The sequence below is a fragment of the Xenopus laevis genome, chromosome 6S (assembly GCF_017654675.1).
Source record: "Xenopus laevis strain J_2021 chromosome 6S, Xenopus_laevis_v10.1, whole genome shotgun sequence".
NCBI classification, from domain to species: domain Eukaryota; kingdom Metazoa; phylum Chordata; class Amphibia; order Anura; family Pipidae; genus Xenopus; species Xenopus laevis.
In genome coordinates this window covers 54,208,804-54,231,068 of record NC_054382.1, presented here as the reverse complement: position 1 = coordinate 54,231,068, position 22,265 = coordinate 54,208,804, and the positions used below count along the sequence as shown (strand labels likewise).

General features: G+C 41.5%; 1 protein-coding gene across 1 annotated transcript in view; it reads left to right on the top strand.

The window, feature by feature from the left end:
- Positions 1 to 22,265, top strand: part of LOC108719704 (protein cordon-bleu) — a 191,311-nt gene that overhangs the window by 511 nt on the left and 168,535 nt on the right. The window contains exon 2 of the mRNA XM_041567681.1: positions 3,945 to 4,028. Coding sequence (XP_041423615.1) covers positions 3,966 to 4,028 — 63 coding nt within the window. The 5' untranslated portion in view covers positions 3,945 to 3,965. The remainder of the gene's footprint in view (positions 1 to 3,944; positions 4,029 to 22,265) is intronic.

Below are 22,265 nucleotides of genomic sequence, written 5' to 3'. Positions count from 1 at the left end.
CTGATTTTTTACTATGCCTTAACTGGACATGGTGCAAATTTGTCATCTTTATGACTGTATGTTTGTCCCATGTTTCCTTCCCCTTGAAGAATTTAATGGAAGTAATAATTGGAAAAAGGCAATAGGGACAGCTTTTTTTTTTTAAATGTTGTTCACTTACCACACTTATCAACTCATCAATCCTTGATCACTGGATGTTTGGATAACATTTATAACCACACATTGGGGGGTTATTTATCAAGGTCCGAATTTATCTCAATATCGGCTGCTACAAACTCCGATCTAACATGCTCGGGTTTTTAAAGCTTATTTATTATTACATTTTCCCAGAAATTACCTTTGCGGAAATAGCTCAGATTTTCACGATTTTTTCTTGAATTTTCCCTGAAAACTCAGAATTTTTCGGAGTTTTCACCTGAAAGCTCAGAAAAGATTGTGAAATTGCCCGAAACCCCGACACAACCAAAAATCAATTGGACTGTTCCCATTGACTTTTATGCAACCTCGACAGGTTTGAGATGCTGTGTTTTTATATTCGGGCTTTTTAGCCCTCGGGGATCAATAAATTCCGAAAAATGTGTGATTTTTTTAATCCTATTATAACACAAAAAATCATGAATCTTTCGTATTTCTGGGAATTTCGGGTATTCAGAGCTTAGTAAATAACCCCCATAGTGTTTGATTTCAACCCTATATTTCCCAGTAAGGCATTTGTATTAAGACTTTGGTGCTGACAAAATGATCAACTTTAGCACCATTTTTTATAAAAACCAGCATTGAAAGAGAAAGGAAATAGTTTTTTTTGAGTAACACACTTAGCAAAGTCAAACAATGAATTGTTATTTATGGTTTATGAGAGGAGCGCCAGCACTTTTTACTACTCTGAAAGCTGCACCTTCTCTTTCTAACCACACCCGTTCATAGTACAAGTATCAGGATCTATAAAACTACTCTGATATAAAAAGCTGCAATGCTGATGTTGTATATAGAATTATTTCTCTATATAATATACAGTTGTAAGTCTGCAGGTTTCAGTAGCTCAGTGTATACACTATGGAGTATGTAAAATAATGAAAAATGCCACCAGCAATGCTCATTTGTAACCCCGCTATTATTTATTTCCTTAAACTTATTTCCTCTGTTATGATGCAAGTAGATTAGTGAGAAACAAATCTTATTTTAATAGTAAAACATTTATACAGTATATGCTTGGTAAAGATTCTTACCATCTACTAGACATTCTAAAGGGGTATCCAAATGAGTTAGCTAAACTACTTTTATAAAATCCAATTATAATAATGTTTGGTAAAAAAACAGTAAAACTAGCAGACAGAAAACTGATAAAACTAATATTATATTATTTAACTTATATCGATGGCAAATGCCCCAGTAAAATCTGCAAATGTTAAGAATGTGGCTAGGAATAGATGATATAGAAACTGCTAAAGGCCTCATGGAACAATGGAAATATTTGTAATCATTGTAAGCATCTACAACACTCAGATTTGCATGTAAATGTAAAAGATACTGAACAAAATTCCTGACCAATTTTAATAGCACTATATGTATTATAATCTTTATAAAGTGCATTTTGTGAAGTGCTACAGGGTGCATTAGGGGACAAAAGAGGAATAAAGAATGGAACAAACAGAAATAAGTGGAGACAGGATTAAAAGGCTTAAGAGTGCTTACATTCTAGTATAATGTAATTACAATTTACAGCTTCTTTAATAATTATATATCTGTGTAATGCTGACATTTAAAAATGTTATTGTCATATATAACATTATATTGTTAACTTTATAATATCTGAATGTGCTGCCACTAAATGCTTGTATTATTGACACTGGTCTTGGGGTTTATACCTATAGTATAAAGGCACTCAGCTAGCTGTTTGGTATGTATACTGACAAGCCTTCAAATATGTAAAGTACCCAAAGTGTTATATTCATTTTTTGCCACACTAATGAGGCGAGACCTGGACAGAGTTTGTCTTGCACTTAGTGATATTAGCTGTTATTTATTTATGCATCTCCAAGCTATTCAGTTCACTGCAGTTATAAAAGGGGACCTGTCACCTAAACAAATAATTCCAAATCTTATTTTATCAAGCAAAATAAACTTGTACTATAAAAATTATTTAAGCATTGTTTTCTACAGTCTTGGAATTCACAATCACAGCAAGCAGGAAGGTGCTTTTAGGCATACATTTATGAAAATGTGAGTTTAGAGCTTACTCAATAAAAAATAAAAACCTCACCCACGTTCTATTCATTCCTGTGGGATTTTTAGAACCATATTCTTCAAATGGTGAGGTCTAACTTTCACCCACTGATAAATACAATTCTAAAAATACCATAGGAATGAATAGAAAGTGGTATTTATTTATTATGCTCTAAACTCACATTTTGACCTAAAAATGAGTTTATAACAGGTGTAGATGTTGTCATGAAAAAAGAATTTGGGTTCCATGTTTATTTTGAAAATGACTTAATTTATGATTACTCATTTCTGCAAATTCTCCAAGTCTTGTTTAATGTCAAGATAGGCAGATTTAGGGGGTTCTGTAATAAAATGCACTAAGTTTGCCCAGTAATATTAACCCATAGCAACCAATCAGCATGTAGCATTTACCGGTCACCTGCTTGAAAGTAAGCATCTTATTGGTTGCTATGGGTTACTGCTACTGGGCAAACTTAGTGCCTTTTATTACATAAGTGGCTTAATTATTTACCATATGCATCTTGCTTGCTTTAAGTAATTCCCTTTACATACCTAAAATGTAACCTGCTTGTTCTTTAGGCCTAGATTTATATTATTACCTAACTCCCCAAGATACCTGTCATTTATTTTCCCACTCCACCACATACTACAGATCTTTTTGAATTGAACACACATCAAACCATGAAAAGTTTTGTTATCAGTCAGTTAAGATCTGGGCTATCCAAATGGAGGTCAGCAGACTGAATGTGGCACTCTAAGAGATATTTATTGTACCAGGATCTCCATAAACCTCTTAGTATAAAATGATGTTTTAAAATAACCTGTCCCCAAACATATTAACGGATAATTAACCCATGGAGCAGAGAATCTTAGAGGCTTATTTATTAAAGGTCATATTGTAGCGGTTTTATAGGTTTTTGAAACCATGACTAAACTCACAAACTCTAAAACCACATCATTGAGTTTATTAAAAGTCATGATTATAAAAAGTTAAGTTATGCGATCCAAAAAAAAGTCTGAATACCAAAAAAAACTTGTAGCGAAAAAAAATCTGAAAACTTCTAACATTCTGATTGGTTTAAAAATGATGCAATAGGATCAGCACTCCTCCTTTTATGTAGAACAGTAATACTCTAAAAATGGTAAATGTCTAAAAATAACCATTGTATTACTCATTTGTCCATTTTTGAATTCTGACTTTTTTTTATCCTTTGGGTATAATAAATCTCAAAAAATTGAGCCTCTTTCCACTAAAAGTTCGGGTTTTATAATAAAAAAAAGTTTTTGCATTCAGACTTTAATAAATAAACCCCTTCATGTGATAAACAATGAGTTTTTCTCATCAAATAGATCTGGCTTTATAGTAAAATCTGGTAATGAATTAAAAGATACATATTTTAGTATTTAAATGACTACCAAAAATAGGAAACTTTCTCAGTTCAACTACTCAGTTCAAGAGTGTTGATGACCAACAAATGACCACCTGTAGAATGAGGCATGTCCTACTATTCCAACATTGGCAAAAAGTGAATTGCTAATCTGCTTTCCACCCATGCTTGTGTTTCTCACCTACTAAGCGTTCAAGGGCATTGTTTTAAATCTATTTGTATCCTCATTTATAGCCTTTTTGATACTGTAAGGGTATGGTAGACGTTAGTATATGTTAGAATACATGTATGAAAAAAAACAGGGAATTCAATTAAATATCACTTGTGTTTTAGAACGAGGGAAACATAGGATCAATGGAAAATGAAGAATATGAAGAGATTTTTAAAGCAGCATCTACCAGTGGAACAACCCATGATGTGAGTACATCTTTTTATATACCTATAATAATTTGATATTTTCCATGAAAAAAAAATAGATTCTGACCCAGTTTTGCATTGTGGGAAAAAGTGTACAGGTTTCTTCCAAACTGGCAATCTCTTTATCGAATAGAAACCTATTTCTTGTATTTAGCAAAACATGGCACATTTGTATATAGTAAAGCAAACTGTAGCTGCTACTCATTTTGTATTGATTGCTGAGTTTTTTAGGCTATTGCCAATGAATATGGAATTTTGGTTAGGCATTAAACTGAATATACATTTTTCCAGCCTTTCTAACTGTGACAAAATAAATCAGCACTTACATAATGTTTATGTTATGCAGTGTATTTTTTAGCAGCTTTAAGCCTATATTAGAACTACTGTGACATTCCTTTGAGATATAAACATACTTATAATGATGTACATGGTTCTGTGTTATAAAAAGTAGCTTGCGTCATAAGTACATTTTATTAGTTAACTAATGTCCTGTTATACAGTATAATAAACTTTGGGTAAATGATAAATATCTACAGGTTATTAGAACAAGATGGCATCTCTGTAAAAATATAACAGAGTATTGTGTGTGTTAGTCCATTGTGTTTATACAATTTCAGTATTCCACGTGTACTGCCACTGTTGTTTTCTTTAAAGTAAACTGAATATATGAAACACTGGCCTACAGGACTTTTCTTTTCTGTTCTTTTCTTTTTTCTTTTTCTGTTCTTTTTATGCCACTTGCAACATATCTTCTTTATTTATATCCTTTTATAGTAGCAGACATAAACATTAAAATGAGATGAAAGTAAAGTTCAGAGGAAGGAGGCTAGAAGAGGATGTAAATGACAAAAGTTAGATTAGGTAGATAAAAAAAAGGACAGAGTGGGCAAAAATCAGAGTATGAAATTGAAAAGGGGAAAAAAGTGACGCTGGGGGAACTACATAACAAAGCAGAACAAAAAGAAAGACTTGAACAAGTACTGAACAGCTGAAAGCAGGATGAATGACTAAACTGCCGCAGTATATATTGCTATACTGCACATTTAGGAAGGATGTACACCTGAAAAAAATGTTGACAATATTCTGCAGACAAACCTCTTAATATATATATATATATATATATATATATATATATATATATATATATATATTTTTTTTTTTTTTTTAAATAAATGTACAGTATAAGTACTTATAGCATATCGCTTTATGAACTACTACTTTATGAACTACTGTATGGGTTGGCCCAGGTGTCAGTGGGCCTTCATGCTGCTAAACATTTGGCCTATTTCATGGTCATTCCCTATTTCTGTGAGAACAAGGAGACAAAATACATGGAATAATATATTATAGTATGTAAAGAAAAGAGAAAAGGATAATAGAAGGTGAGGGTAAGGAGAGGAAGAATAATAGTACTGAAAGTGGGCTCCTGGTCTAAGGCTTTTGGGTGGGCCCCTGGTGTCCCAGTCCAAAACTGTATGGGTGGATAGATTAACTCTCACACTGTAACACTATAGTGGTTCTTTACTAAAATCCCAATTTTTCTGGTTAGGGTTTTAAAGGGGAAAACAAAATTTTTTCATGGATTTATTATACCCCGAGGCTCAAACCTGCCGAGGTCATGTAGAAGTCAATGGCAGATATCCCTTTGACAATTGGAAGATATCATAATCTGCACTGGATTTTGCATGATCCGAATAATTTGTGGTTTTTGAGATGATAATCTGAAAAGTTTTCAAGTGTCAAATCGTATAAAAAAATTAAGCGTTTTTGAACATCAAATCCAAAAAATTTGAACTATTCAAATTTTTTCATGATTTTATCAAGTCTTTTCCTACACCAAATTTTTAAAGTTATTTTATTGATAAATAAGCTAAAATTGTGGATGAGAGTGTAGTCAAATTTGTTTTAATAAAATAATGAGTACAATTTGGATTTTAGTTAATAACCCCCTATATAAATATAGGATGTGATGTGAATATCACAATAGAAGAGAATGCCCCATGTGTTAGGCTGTGCTATACACACTTCAGACACTCCTTGTGGGTGGGTCAGTTAATGTTGATTCAGAGGGCACTTATGTCTGTTTTATTTACTGTTCTTTGCATGTCCTCCATAATCCAAATTACCCTAGCAGCCATGCATTGATTTGAACAAGAGACTGAAATATGAATAGCAAAGGCCTTAATAGAAAGATGAGTAATTAAAAGTAGCAATAACAATAAATGCGTAGCCTTACAGAGCATGGTTTAGATGGGGTCAGTATCCATCCCCATTTGAAAGCTGGAAAGAGTCATAAAAAGAAAGCAAATAATTCAAAAATTAGAAAAAATAAATAACAAAAAACAGTTGTAAAGTTGCTTAGAATTGGCCATTCTATAGCATACTTAAAGTTAACTTAAAGGAGATAGTGTTTTTGCTCCTCCTAGAATGTGATAGTAGTGTGCAATTTATGTGAATTTCAGATGATCTAATATTCCACAGATGCTGCTGTAAAAAGTATCCGCTAATATAGCAAATTGTAACAGTTCAGAATCTGCTCCTGGATTACTGAGCTGCCAGACTGAACCACTCGAGACACGAACATTATATTTTAAACATCAGTTTTGGAAAAATGAAAAGCAGTTGAAAAGTCTGAACAATCTAAAAACAACTAAACTGAAAAAAAGTGTTAGGAAGGGGAATAGCTTTTTTAACAACAAATACAGAAAAATGAATAGGAAAGGGTTTGCATAAAAAGATAAGTAATAAAAAGTAACAAAATGTTTGTATATATAGATAGATAGATAGATAGATAGATAGATATAGATAGATAGATAGATATAGATATATAGATATATATATATATCTCTATCTATCTATAATTCTTTTTTAAGTGCTTCATTAGGCTTTTATTAAAAATACATTTTCTTAAGCATTCCTTTAACAAAATGCTCAGTTCTTCCATTATCTTTTGTTTTAGTTACACTAATAAAAAATTAAAAAGGTGACAGATAAGGTGTAATAAACAACTTGAGATAAAGGGGGTTATTTATCAAAATCTGAATTTATATACATTTTAGAAAGTCACTCTGACCAAGTCCCCACAGACTTCCCCCCCTACTTATCATAAATTTTTCCCTAAAAATCCTTGTGTGAGAAAACTCTCATAAAAAACATCATAAAAACATCATAAAAAAAACTCCAAATCCATGACTTTTTTGGATTTGATGCCCGAATATCGGAAATCTTCGGCACATCTGCCATTGACTTCTACATGAACTCAACAGGTCTAAATTGGAGTACTTTTTTATTCTGACTTTGAACACCATCTGGGTTTAATAAATCACAAAAAAATTAGTTATTTATACTATGAAAAAGGTGGTTTTCCTGTTGTGAGATTTCAGGTAGCAGGAATTATGACCACGGCAGTTTTGTAGCACAGAATCAACACACAGAGCCTTAATTCAGTCCAATTCAGTCTGGGCTGCTTAATTTGAAGCCATTCACACAGACAGCATAAACAGAAGGTTTCAGCAGGTTGAAATAAAACAAATAAAAAAATAAAACATATCACAGTCCAGCACTTACTGATTCAGCTCAGTTTCCTCAGTGTCTGGTGTGCAAAGCAATGGCTCCAGACTTGTAGTTTAAACAGGCAAATCTGTAATGGTATCTCTGTGTCACTCTCAGCTTGAGTTCACAGCAGGCTCCTCAGCCCCTCACACACACTGAAATTATACACCTGATTCATTTATCGGTAGGTGGCTAACACCACAACCAGGTCAGTCTGGAGTGGAATGGAAGGCCCGCCCAGATCCTTCCCTCCATTTCAGCCCTGGATATCCTAAGAAAGAATAACAATGCAGTTTCTTAACTGCAATATCCATCATCCAGGGCCCTTAACCCCTGAACTAACATGCATTTTCCTTTTACCATATCACATATCTCCCCCCCCAGATCACTAGTAGAGTGATCTACAAGAGGACAAGACACTGGTGAAGTCCCATACTTTAAAGACACCTTACGCTAATGACCAAAATTTTACAGACAAAAATCTGGGAGAAACATATATTCCATCAAGCACTTTCCCAGATATCCTGTTTAACTCCTTACTATGTATATTACTTTCTTGTACCATCCTGTAATAGTAATAACTGTGCGGCGGGGTCGCGCGCCGCATGCTCCAGCGCCGGTGCCATCTTGTCCCACTATTCTAGTGGTTCCTGAAGCCTTGTGCTGTTTGTTCTTGTAAACGTTATCTGTGATTCCTGGTTTTTGATCCCTGCCTGTTCCTGACTATTCTGATATCCGAACTCTGACCTTTGTCTGCATTTCGACTACTCTTTCTGCCTGATCCCATCTGTTTGATTACCCGGTTTTGACCCTTGCCTGCCTGACGATTCTTGATATCTGCCTGCCTCGACCCAGCCTGTCTGACGATTCTCTCGCTTGCTCCTCCTGAAGCCCAACGGTGGTCACACTACTGGTGAAGCCGAGCCGAGACCAGGGTACTTGGCACCTGTTCTGGTATTGGGTGCCGGTCGTGACACATCCCCACTGTTGGGATAGATGCACCAAAGAGGGAATGGATTCTGGAGAGGCCATCAACATTGCTCATCTGAACTCCTGGCTGTAAGGTTTACAACGGGGAACCGCTGTAACCGAGGATAGCCACTCCATGGGGAGTGGATATGGTGGGAGCCCAGGGGTGTAGCCATAGGTGATTGGAGACAAAAACATGATGATGATGATGATGATGATGATGATGAAAGTAATAGTAGGTTTATTGGCAGCCAGAACACAGAAACCAAAAGGCAGGAACAGGCAAAAAAGGCTAATCAAGGTATCCACATGGTGAGGGAAAAAAAATGGGGAACACAGGAACAAAAAGGTACTCACTCAGGAAACAAGGTTTTCAAGAACAAGGCATACAAGGTTCAGGTTGGCAGGTCAGGAACAAACAGAATACATTCAATGGCTCAGCCCTGAGCAAAGCTCAGGGCGGGGTTTATAAAGGGAAGGTGATTAGGAATGGGAGACACATGAGGGTAAACAAGGTGGATGGAAAACATACTGTGAACAGGCAGATAACAGAAACAATAAACACAAGTGTTCAGAACCAGTCCCGAGAGCCACCAGTGGCTCATGAGGTAAGTGCTGCAAATGACCAGAACAGCACCACCAGAGTTCAAGTCCCGGGCTGATCCTGACATTACCCCCCCCCCCTTGAGGATCGACCTCTGGGCAATACCAGGATCAAATGGTCCCCCAACCTTTTTAATCCAAACACTGGGGAAATGGACAGAAGCCTCGCCAGAAACGAGAACAGGGGCTTCTTGAGAATCGACCTCTGGGCGATCCCAGGATCAAATGTTCCCCCAGCCTTTTTAGTCCAAACACTGAGGAAATGGACAGAAGCCTTGCCAGAAACAGAAGCTTCACCAGGATGGGAAAACAAAACAAAGAAGTCGCTGGGGTCAAGAGCCAGATCAGGAACATTGGCAGAATTAGGAGCCAAGACATCACAGCCAGAGTCGGAAGCCAGGACATGAAGATAGACAAGACCAATACAGGCATCCATTACAGGTAGCGGACCAGGAGCTTGAACACCCATCACAGGTGGCAGACCAGGAGCACAGGCACCCATCACGGGTGGCGGACCAGGAGCACAGGCACCCATCACGGGTGGCGGACCAGGAGCTTGGATACCCATCACAGGTGGCAGACCAGGAGCACAGGCACCCATCACAGGTGGCAGACCAGGAGCACAGGCACCCATCACAGGTGGCGGACCAGGAGCACAGGCACCCATCACAGGTGGCGGACCAGGAGCACAGGCACCCATCACAGGTGGCGGACCAAGAGCACAGGCACCCATCACAGGTGGCGGACCAAGAGCACAGGCACCCATCACAGGTGGCGGACCAAGAGCACAGGCACCCATCACAGGTGGCAGACCAAGAGCACAGGCACCCATCACAGGTGGCAGACCAAGAGCACAGGCACCCATCACAGGTGGCGGACCAGGAGCACAGGCACCCATCACAGGTGGCAGACCAGGAGCACAGGCACCCATCACAGGTGGTGGACCAGGAGCACAGGCACCCGTTAGAAACAGGAAGAGGCAAGCCAGGACAGCAATACCACCACTTACAGCAATAGACTTGATAGAGACAGGATTAACCGCCCTACCAGGTCCAGTAGCAGGGAAAGTGGAACTATCCAGGGCAGGCAGGTCCTCAGGCCCGGAGGCCAGGGCAGGCAGGTCCTCAGGCCCGGAGGCCAGGGCAGACAGGTCCTCAGGCCCGGAGGCCAGGGCAGACAGGTCCTCAGGCCAGGGCAGACAGGTCCTCAGACCCGGAGGCCAGGGCAGACAGGTCCTCAGGCCCGGAGGCCAGGGCAGACAGGTCCTCAGGCCCGGAGGCCAGGGCAGACAGGTCCTCAGGCCCGGAGGCCAGGGCAGACAGGTCCTCAGGCCCGGAGGCCAGGGCAGACAGGTCCTCAGGCCCGGAGGCCAGGGCAGACAGGTCCTCAGGCCCGGAGGCCAGGGCAGACAGGTCCTCAGGCCCGGAGGCCAGGGCAGACAGGTCCTCAGGCCCGGAGGCCAGGGCAGACAGGTCCTCAGGCCCGGAGGCCAGGGCAGACAGGTCCTCAGGCCCGGAGGCCAGGGCAGACAGGTCCTCAGGCCCGGTGGCCAGGGCAGACAGGTCCTCAGGCCCGGAGGCCAGGGCAGACAGGTCCTCAGGCCCGGAGGCCAGGGCAGACAGTACAGAAACTGACTCAGGAAGAAGCAGTCGTCTGGGAGCTGGCACGGGAACGGAGTCTGGCTAGGCTGCAGGCACGGAGACTGGAACCGGCTGGGCTGCAGGCACGGAGACTGGAACCGGCTGGGCTGCAGGCACGGAGACTGGAACCGGCTGGGCTGCAGGCACGGAGACTGGAACCGGCTGGGCTGCAGGCACGGAGACTGGAACCGGCTGGGCTGCAGGCACGGAGACTGGAACCGGCTGGGCTGCAGGCACGGAGACTGGAACCGGCTGGGCTGCAGGCACGGAGACTGGAACCGGCTGGGCTGCAGGCACGGAGACTGGAACCGGCTGGGCTGCAGGCACGGAGACTGGAACCGGCTGGGCTGCAGGCACGGAGACTGGAACCGGCTGGGCTGCAGGCACGGAGACTGGAACCGGCTGGGCTGCAGGCACGGAGACTGGAACCGGCTGGGCTGCAGGCACGGAGACTGGAACCGGCTGGGCTGCAGGCACGGAGACTGGAACCGGCTGGGCTGCAGGCACGGAGACTGGAACCGGCTGGGCTGCAGGCACGGAGACTGGAACCGGCTGGGCTGCAGGCACGGAGACTGGAACCGGCTGGGCTGCAGGCACGGAGACTGGAACCGGCTGGGCTGCAGGCACGGAGACTGGAACCGGCTGGGCTGCAGGCACGGAGACTGGAACCGGCTGGGCTGCAGGCACGGAGGCTGGAACCGGCTGGGCTGCAGGCACGGAGGCTGGAACCGGCTGGGCTGCAGATACAGAGGCTGGAACCTAAAGCATTGGCATGGTAACGGGCACAGGTAGCTTTCGGGGAGCCGGCACAGGCAGCTTTCGGGGAGCCGGCACAGGCAGCTTTCGGGGAGCCGGCACAGGCAGCTTTCGGGGAGCCGGCACAGGCAGCTTTCGGGGAGCCGGCACAGGCAGCTTTCGGGGAGCAAGGACTGGCTGGGAAGCCGGCACAGGAGCAAGGACTGGCTGGGAAGCCGGCACAGGAGCAAGGACTGGCTGGGAAGCCGGCACCAAAGCTGGAGACTGGAGAGCGGCACCAAAGCTGGAGACCCGGCACCAAAGCTGGAGACTGGAGAGCCGGCACACAAGCTGTGGGCAGTGGAGGGTGCTGGGAAACCGTAGAAAAACTAATCAACTGGGGTTCAGGTCTGAGAGAAAAAGAGGGTGACCTGGGTTTGGCAGCTGCCACAGGAGCAGAAGGTTGTGGAGGAGACAAGGGTCCAAAAACTGAAGTGGCCGATCTGACACAGGCCAGATAGCAGTTTGTAGTTCATCTTCATCCGAGTCTAGATCCTCCCAGTCCTCATCGAAGACTGGATCCTCCCAATCATCATTGGAGACATAATCCTGCCAGACATCATTAGTGAAATGGATGGCGTCTTCTGCCTTATCCTCTCCATCCCAAGGGAGTTGCAGTTTAACAACAGAGTCAGAAGGCATGGAGGGCTTTCCCAAGGCTTCCTGCAGTTAGGCTGAGTCATTCTGTAAGGTTTACAACGGGAACCCGCTGTAACCGAGGATAGTCACTCCATGGGAAGTGGATATGGTGGGAGCCCAGGGGTGTAGCCATAGGTGATTGGAGACAAAAACATGATGATGATGAAAGTAATAGTAGTTTTATTGGCAGCCAGAACACAGAAACCAAAAGGCAGGAACAGGCAAAAAAGGCTAATCAAGGTTTCCACATGGTGAGGGAAAAAATGGGGAACACAGGAACAAAAAGGTACTCACTCAGGAAACAAGGTTTTCAGGAACAAGGCATACAAGGTTTTCAAGGTTTTCAAGGTTCAGGTTCAGGTTGGCAGGTCAGGAACAAACAGAATACATTCAATGACTCAGCAAAGCTCAGGGCGGGGTTTATAAAGGGAAGGTGATTAGGAATGGGAGACACATGAGGGTAAACGAGGTGGATGGAAAACATACTGTGAACAGGCAGATAACAGAAACAATAAACACAAGAGTTCTGAACCAGTCCTGAGAGCCCCCAGTGGCTCATGAGGTACAGTAAGTGCTGCAAATGACCAGAATAGCACCACCAGAGTTCAAGTCCCGGGCTGATCCTGACACTGGCCTATGTGTTACTGTAAACGTAAACTCTTGCATAGCCAGGAAACAGCAGGTAACTCTCCTATTAGTCTCCTTCTTATCACACATCCATCTCAGTGGTGCATGATCTGTCACTAACTCAAATTCCCTTCCTAAGAGGTAATACCTTAGTGCCTCCAGTGCCCACTTTATAGCCAGACACTCTTTTTCAACTACTGCGTACTTCCTCTCGTGGTCATTTAATTTTCGGCTAATGTAGACTACGGGATGTTCCTCTCCATTATGAACCTGAGACAAAATTGCCCCTAGACCTACATCGGATGCATCTGTTTGCACAATAAAAGTTTTAGAGAAGTCTGGTGAAAACAATACTGGCTTGGAACATAATGCATGCTTTAAAGCCTGAAAAGACTTCTCTGTCTCCGGTGTCCACTTTACCATTACAGATTCTTTCCCTTTTGTCAAATCTGTTAAAGGCACTGCAAGGTTAGCTATGTTTGGGATAAACCTCCTATAGTAGCCTGTAATCCACAAAAAAGATCGGACCTGCTTTTTATTTAGAGGGTGTGGCCAGGCTTGAATGGCCTCAGTTTTATTAACTTGGGGTTTTATAACCCCCCTACCAATGATGTACCCCAGATACTTAGCCTCTTCTAACCCAATAGCACATTTTTTTGGGTTGGCTGTAAAACCTGCCATCTGGAGAGCATCTAACACAGCCTGGACCCTCGGCAAATGTGAATCCCAATCAGGGCTGTGTATGATAACATCATCTAGGTATGCAGCCGCCCACTGTCTATGGGGTTTTAAAATTTTGTCCATTGCCCTTTGAAATGTTGCAGGAGCATTTTGTAATCCAAGAGCATCATTCTATACTGGAATGCTCCCTCTGGTGTTACAAAAGCTGTTTTCTCTTTAGCAGTTTGGGAAAGAGGGATCTGACAATATCCTTTTGTCAGAGCTAGGGTTGTTAGGTAACGGGCAGTACCTAGCCTGTCAATAAGCTCATCCACACGTGGCATAGGGTATGTATCAAATTTGGATATTGCATTGAGCTTCCCAAAATCATTGCAGAACCTCCAACTTCCATCTGGTTTTGGAACCAGTACAATAGGAGAAGACCAATCACTACAAGACTCTTCAATAAGACCCAGATCTAGCATTTTTTTAACTTCTTCTGCTACTACCTTTCACCTAGCTTCTGGTATTCTATAGGGTTTTAGCTTTACATGATCCCCAGGGTTAGTGACAATGTCATGTTCAACAATAGAGATATGACCTGGAAGTTCTGAAAAAACTTCTCTATTTCTCATGAGAAATTCCTTTGCCTCTTGTTTCTGAACACCCGAAAGGGTCTCTGCAATCTTCACCTCTGGAATTAAGGCTTGTTTACTGAATATTTTTGCATATACTATAGCAGATTCAGCAGCTAGGGACTCTCTGTCTTTCCATGGTTTCAACAAATTAACATGGCTTCCTTTTTCCTGGCTGATGAATTTTATAATTCACTTCCCCCCTTTTTTCCATTACTTCAAAAGGGCCTTGCCACTTTGCAAGGAATTTGCTTTCTGCCGTGGGGACTAACACCATGACCCTATCACCAGGGGCAAAAGTACGTACACGAGAACCCCGATTATATACCTGTTGCTGCCTGGCCTGAGCACGCACCATGTCTTCTTTTACTATTGACATTACTGCTGCAATTCGATCCTGCATTTGGGAGATGTGTTCAATCACACTTTTATAAGGTGTCACTTCCCATGTCTCTTTGGCTATATCTAAAAGCCCTCTGGGATGTCTCCCGTAAAGTAAGTGAAAAGGCGAGTATCCTGTAGATGACTGGGGAACCTCCCTAATAGCAAACATCAGATAAGGCAAGAGTTGATCCCAGTTTGATCCCAGTTTCTCCCATCCTTATTTATTACCTTCTTTAACATGCCTTTGAGGGTTTTATTAAACCGTTCCACAAGACCATCTGTCTGTGGATGATATACTGAGGTGTGAGATTTACATAACTCCTTAGTTACTCTAGACATGAATGGCGTCCCCTGGTCTGTCAGGATCTAATTGGGAATACCTACCCGGCTAAATACCTGAAATAACTCTTTCGCAATCGTTTTAGCACATGTATTGCGCAATGGAACTGCTTCAGGATAGCGGGTAGCATAATCTATAATCTCTAGGATATGTTGATGTCCCCGAGCAGATTTTTCTAAAGGACCCCCCAGATCCATAGCAATTCTTTCAAATGGAGTTTCAATAATGGGTAAGGGCACCAGGGGACTACGAAAGTGGGGCATGGGTGAAGAAATTTGGCATTCAGGACAGGAAGCAGGAAGCAAAATCCTCAGTAAATTGTTATTTCCTGGGGGATTCTGAACAAAGCTGGAAAAATCAAACCCATGTTTACATGTAGGATGCTTATAAAAAATATGTACACTGAGTTCTGCGTTTTTATGCTTTTCATCATCCAATGCAAGACCTCGTTATTTTTGAATGCTTCTATTTTTTTTTTTTTTTAGAATTATAGGTGCTTCCTACAGTTTGTGGTATCTAGTATTCATTTGGAGAAATTATAGAAAGGCAAGTTCAGTGAATTTATCTCCACTAGGGGGCAGAAGTTCATTAACAATAGAAAAACATCATCCAAAGCCTTTAAGCTGCATGACAAGCCATAGCATGTTCTACATTTAGATATGTTTATTTTAAGACCCATGCTGCTTTCATAAATCATAGCAATGAAATCATAAACTAAGTGCTGAACTGCACGTATCTCACACGGAGCATGTTTCTATCATAAATCAGTTTCTTCAACCAGAGCAATTCCATTCCACATTGTACTTTATTAGCAATCCATAATATGCTTTGCCAAAAAGGGTGACAAGAGGTTCCAAATGTCATGTGTTTATGACTGTGCTACTGGGTACTCATATTAACAACAACTTACAGAAATGAATCCTTTTTCCAGGGAAATGCGTTAAGCTTGGTGCAGCTCCACAGCATGTGTATCAGAGTTCCCCTTTCCAAAGCACACCTAGTGCAAACATCCGGGGTGTTGGCAGTAATGTAGTGAAGCCTGACAGGGGTGTAGTAAGTCCTGTGAAGAATATATAATTGAATTAGCTGTAGTCTATGGTTGGGGGATACTAACTGAGGGGATTCCTGTGCTTCCTGCCATTCCTCATCTAGGATTGTGCCCACATCCACCTCCCATTTAGATCGTAGCCCATCTAGATTATTTCCGTGCACTTCATGTAGCAACTTCGCATATAACATAGTGACCAGACCTTTTGTATGGCCCCTCTTAATGTATAGCAGAAAGGGGTGCGTGGACAGTGATAAGTCATGGCGCTTGTGCATGGCATTGAGAACACGGCTGAGCTTATGAAAAGTCAGCCATTGGTTATGTGGGATCTGGAATTGGTCTTTCAATTGTGCAAAGGAGATTAGTTTGCCATCATGCCATACATCACCTATGGTATTCACCCCACGGTCCGACCAAAGACTCATTGGACCTAATTTTACCAACAAGGGGTAGGTGTGGTTGTTCCATAGTGGTGTAAGTGGGTCCGTGGTAGGAGATTTTAGAAGTGTATTTGCCATTTTCCACACCTTACATAGGGATCTGATGGGGGGGAAGTAATGACTGAGATGTAGTGACAGATTTCCCTAGGATCCAACTTACTGTATTATCAGTGAAGCCAGTCAAATGAGCCCAAAGTGAATGTAGCACCCTGTGATGGGAACCTTCCACCCACATAGTGAGATGGGACAGTTCTGCTGCCATATAATATAGATATATATCTGGAAGGGCCAAACCAGCTTTGCTTTTAGCACACATTCGTGTTTCAAGCTTTAGTCGTGGCCTGGAATGAGCCCACACCAGTTGCCTAGTAGTACATAGAGTAGCTTGGGTAAGATAATCATTTTTATAAGATGGACCTGCCCTGCGGGCCTACCGGGAGGTTAGCCCATGACTTAAGCTTTTGGGATATCCAATCATTCAACGGGTCTTAGTTAAGGGTTAAGTAATGTTGAGGGAGGGCTGTGACCTTAACTCCTAGGTAAGTAAATTTGGGTACTACTTTAAGAGGAAAGGTAGTCATTCTTTCTTCCTCTGTAAGCGGGTCTAGCATAAGGGCAGTGGATTTGGATTTATTTATTACCAGACCAGATACAGCACCGAATTCTGCTAAAACCTTTAGGACATTGGTTAGCACGTCCCCTCTGTCCCCCAGATATAAGAATGTATCATCCGCATATATTTGAATGCGGTCCTCCCTATTTCCCAGAACGAATCCCGTTATATTGTTATGAGATCTGATGAGGCAGGCAAGGGATTCAATAGCCAATGCGAATAGTAGAGGGGAGAGTGGACAGCCCTGCCTAGTACCTCAGTAGAGACGGAAAGAAGGGGTAGACATATTACTTGTTTTTATAGATGCAGTGGGAGCGTTATATAATAATTTAACTAAATTGATGTAGTTTGGGCCAAATCCGAATTCTTTTAGCAGTTGAAAAAGATATGGCTACTCAACAGTGTCAAACACCTTGGCAATGTCCAGGGCAACCACAGTCCTCTGACCCTGGTTATCATGGGAGAGGGAAAGGTTAGTGTAGAGTCTATGGATATTCAGAGCCATGGATTTGCCTGGCATAAAACCAGTCTGATCTTCATGGACCAGGTGATGAGTTACTTCACCCAATCTCATGGCCAAGACCTTTGCTAAGATTTTTACATTGGTTGTAAATAGTGAGATTGGGTGATATGCGTCACAGTGTTTGGGGTCTTTACCGGGCTTGTTGAGTAGCACAATGGTGGCATTATACATGGATGGAGGTAGGAACTGGGTTTGCACCGCATCCTTAAGGGTCTCACACAATTTTAGGGCAATTTCTTTTTTGAATCGTTTATATATTTCTAATGGTAAGCCATCTGGCCTTAGGGAAGGCATCAATAGCTTCAGAGATTTCTTGCACTGAGATCTCAGGCATAGAATAGGCAGGTGAATGTTAGTAAAACATGCTGCCATTTCCTCTGGGGAGGCTGTAGTTTTAGATGTATGGGTATAGAAATCTTGTAGAATCCCTATTACCTCCTTGGGTTGGCTATGTAACACTCCTTGTGAGGTGTAAAGATCAGTAATTAACAGGGGGGGGGCTTGTACCCTGGCCATATAAGCTAGAAGTTTTCCGGCCCGTCCACCTTGCTCATAAAAATTTGCCTTAGAGAAAAGCAGTTTCCTCTTAATTTTGTCATGCATATGCGTAGCATATACCTGTTCTGCCTGGTGTAACGCTATTAACGTGGGTGGTGAGGGGTTGGCTTCCATACTAGCAGTAAGGGTATCAACTTCTTGGCTTAGCTGCATTTTGAGGTGGCATGAGGCTTTTTTAACTGCTGTAATCTCAGTGTGGAGAATAGACCTGAGAGTGGCCTTGAAGGCCTCCCAAATGAGAAGTATTCCTTAATGGAGCTGGCAATTGCTGCATCGTTATTTATGATATTGAGCCAGACTGGGTTAAAGGACCATTGTCTATTACCTTGTGAGGTGGGGCCAGTATGCCAGGTTATCTTAAGCGGGGCGTGGTCTGAGATACCTCGTGTTTGATAATGAGCACTTTGTATATTTGAAAGCAGGCCCTTGGAGAGAAATACCATATCTAACCTTGATAAGGACATGTGATTAGTGGAGAAGCAGGAGAATCCAGGCTGTGAGGGGTGGCAGTGTCGCCACGCCTCCACCAGAGAGACATCTGCCATCAAAGCTGCTAAATTAGATGCTCTAGTACTGGAAGTATTGCCAGAGCTCCTTACTCTATCTAAATTTCATTCAAAACTGTATTAAAATCACCTCCACATATAATTTGAGCATATGGGAAATCCGCTACATATTTTACAAATTGGACAATACACTCATCTGTATATGGGGTCGGAATATACATATTGGCCAAAACAGTTAATCTTACAATTCAGAAAAATGAATCTGCCCTTGGGGTCAGACCTCAGAGACAATAATTGGAAGTTTACAGATTTTTTAACCAAGATTGAAACCCCTCCAGTGTAAGGAGAGTATGTGGCGTGGAAGGCCCAACCCACCCAAGGACGCCTAAGGGATAAAATCTTACTCCCTGTAAGGTGGGTTTCTTGTAGTAGTATTACTTCTGCATCAAGTAATTTGACATGATCTAGTACCAACTTTCTTTTAATCCGGTCATTTAAGCCCCTTACATTCCAGGAGAGTAGGAAAATTTTTAAATTAGATGCCATGAGGAGGTATTGTATACATTGTGATCTTGCCAACAAGGCAAAAAAAACACTTAGACCTGTGACATATAAAGACATGCAAACGTTTCAGTAATGCTGTTAACGTGATCCTGTAGATAGGGCATGAAGACCACTTGGGCCTTTAGAGAGTATAGACATGTAAACATTTTAGTGCTACGCGTTTAACTTTGAAACTTACTAACTGGTAAATATGATACTTGATACAATAAGATACCGAACATGCTATGAACAGTGTAGATGTCATTTGAGAGTATGCTTAACAACAAAAGGGCTTCTCCTTAGTCTTCACTTACATTTCAGTAGAACTTCACAGAGGATGTTTAGTCAGTAATGTTACTGCCTGACATTTTAAGGAGACAAATATGAGGATATGGGAGGAAATGCAGACATTGTGAGATCATATAATCTTACATTCTCCATGCAAATAGTGCCATAGTTGTAAACAAACAGCAGTAATACTATTACCATGCCTTATTGCCCTTCTGGCACTATGCTACCATCTGTGATTGATATTCTTTTTGAGACATACGGTCATAACTTAGGTAAATAATTAGACGGACAGTGCACATATAATCCCCTGCATAATGTACTTATCTGTAAGCCAAAACAGTGGCAACAAGTGGCGAAAGGAGTGGGTTGTATATTGGTAATCGTATTATCTGCCTCATGAGGACAAAACATGAATTAGCTTTAGTTTCCCTGTTTTAACCTGTATAACTGAAATAAATACAAATATATTTTGTGATTAAAATAATGTTTTTAACCCTTTCCCTGCTAGCCGTTTTGTCCTAGATGCGAACATCTACTGCCAAGCAGTTTTTAGATATTTTGCACTCTTTCACTTTAAGGGCCTTTCCTGGGGCTGGTCTTTTAGTTTACCCAGGAAAACAATATATTGTTTTTTTCAGGACAACCTGAATTTTTAAAATATGCAAGAATTTTGGTGTAATTCTACTTCTGTAAAAAAATATAGGCTTCTAAGTGTCCAATAAAATGAAAAAAATCATGTTTCACAAAGAACAATCACATATATCAGAAACATCATTTACTTTATGTATGAGAACACAGCTGATTTGGAAAGGTCTATGTCTCCTAAATGCAGCAATACCAAATATATATAGTTTTATGGAGATTTCTCACTTGTATAGATCAAAATCTACAAGCAGTACACTACCAAATTTCCAAAGCACCGCTCCCCAAACGGCATACTTCTGATTTCAAGGCCAAACATTCCAGTAACAGTAGGTTTACCCTAGAAAACTACCCATTATTAGAAAGAACAGATTCTGGTGAATCAAAAATGGGTAAACATATCATTGTACTCCAAACTACCAAGTTGCAATTGTTTCCTAAAGTTATAATGTTTTATAGAAATTGGTGAATTTTTTTGAAAAATTACCTCAAAGCTTCCAATCTACAGAATCATATCTCCCACACATCATTAGGTATCAATGTAAAACACCCCAAATATGAAAGCCTGGGGTCCACTGAACAGTTTGATGCCCAATATGTATAGGTGTACCCAAGCATGTGGCATATAGGGACCCTAAAATGTAGACACCTCATTTGAGCTATCAGTTCTGTAATTCCAGATACTGCAAAATCAACACATTTACATCATTTTGGGGGGAGGGGCAAAAGTAGAAAAAAGTATGTTCACCCCAGAAAACCATATATTTTCGGAAAGTACACATTCCCACGAATCTAAATTGGGTATGCATGTCTTTGTACTCCAAAGTTCCAAGCCGCAAACCATTCCTAAATTTGGTGATTTTGGCGGCATTTCCAAAAATCACCTCAAAATTTCTAGCCTGCAGCATTGTATTACCCGCATACTTTTATGAAAGCCTAGGGTCCTCTGAAAAGTTTGATGCCCAATATGTATAGGTGTACCCAAGCACGTGGCATACAGGGGCCCCAAAAGGAAGGTAAACATATCATTGTACTCCAAACTACCAAGTTGCAATTGTTTCCTAAAGTTATAATGTTTTATAGAAATTGGTGAATTTTTTTGAAAAATTACCTCAAAGCTTCCAATCTACAGAATCATATCTCCCACACATCATTAGGTATCAATGTAAAACACCCCAAATATGAAAGCCTGGGGTCCACTGAACAGTTTGATGCCCAATATGTATAGGTGTACCCAAGCATGTGGCATATAGGGACCCTAAAATGTAGACACCTCATTTGAGCTATCAGTTCTGTAATTCCAGATACTGCAAAATCAACACATTTACATCATTTTGGGGGGAGGGGCAAAAGTAGAAAAAAGTATGTTCACCCCAGAAAACCATATATTTTCGGAAAGTACACATTCCCACGAATCTAAATTGGGTATGCATGTCTTTGTACTCCAAAGTACCAAGCCGCAAACCATTCCTAAATTTGGTGATTTTGGCGACATTTCCAAAAATCACCTCAAAATTTTGTACCCTGCAGCATCGTATTACCCACATACTTTTAGGTATCAAGAGAAATCACCCCAAATATGAAAGCCTAGGATCCTCTGAACAGTTTGATGCCCAGTATGTATAGGTGTACCCAAGCACGTGGCATACAGGGGCTCCAAAAGGAAGACCCCCATATGGTCTGTCATTTCAGATACTGCAAAATCAACACATTTACATCGTTTTGGGGGGGGGGGGTCAAAAGTAGAAAAAAGTTGGTTCACCCCAGAAAACCATATATTTTCGTAAAGTACACATTCCCACGAACCTAAATTGGCTATGCATATCTTTGTACTCCAAAGTACCAACCCGCAAACCATTCCTAAATTTGGTGATTTTGGCAACATTTCCAAAAATCACCTCAAAATTTGTACCCTGCAGTATCGTATTACCCACATACTTTTAGGTATCAAGAGAAATTACCCCAAATATGAAAGCCTAGGGTCCTCTGAACAGTTTGATGCCAAATATGTATAGGTGGTCCCAAGCACGTGGCATATTGGGGCCCTAAAATGAAGACCCCCCGTATGGTCTGTCATTTCAGGTACTGCAAAATCAACACATTTACATCGTTTTGGGGGGGGGGGCAAAAGTAGAAAAAAGTAAGTTCACCCAAGAAAACCATATATTTTCGGAAAGTACACATTCCCACGAATCTAAATTGGGTATGCATGTCTTTGTACTACAAATA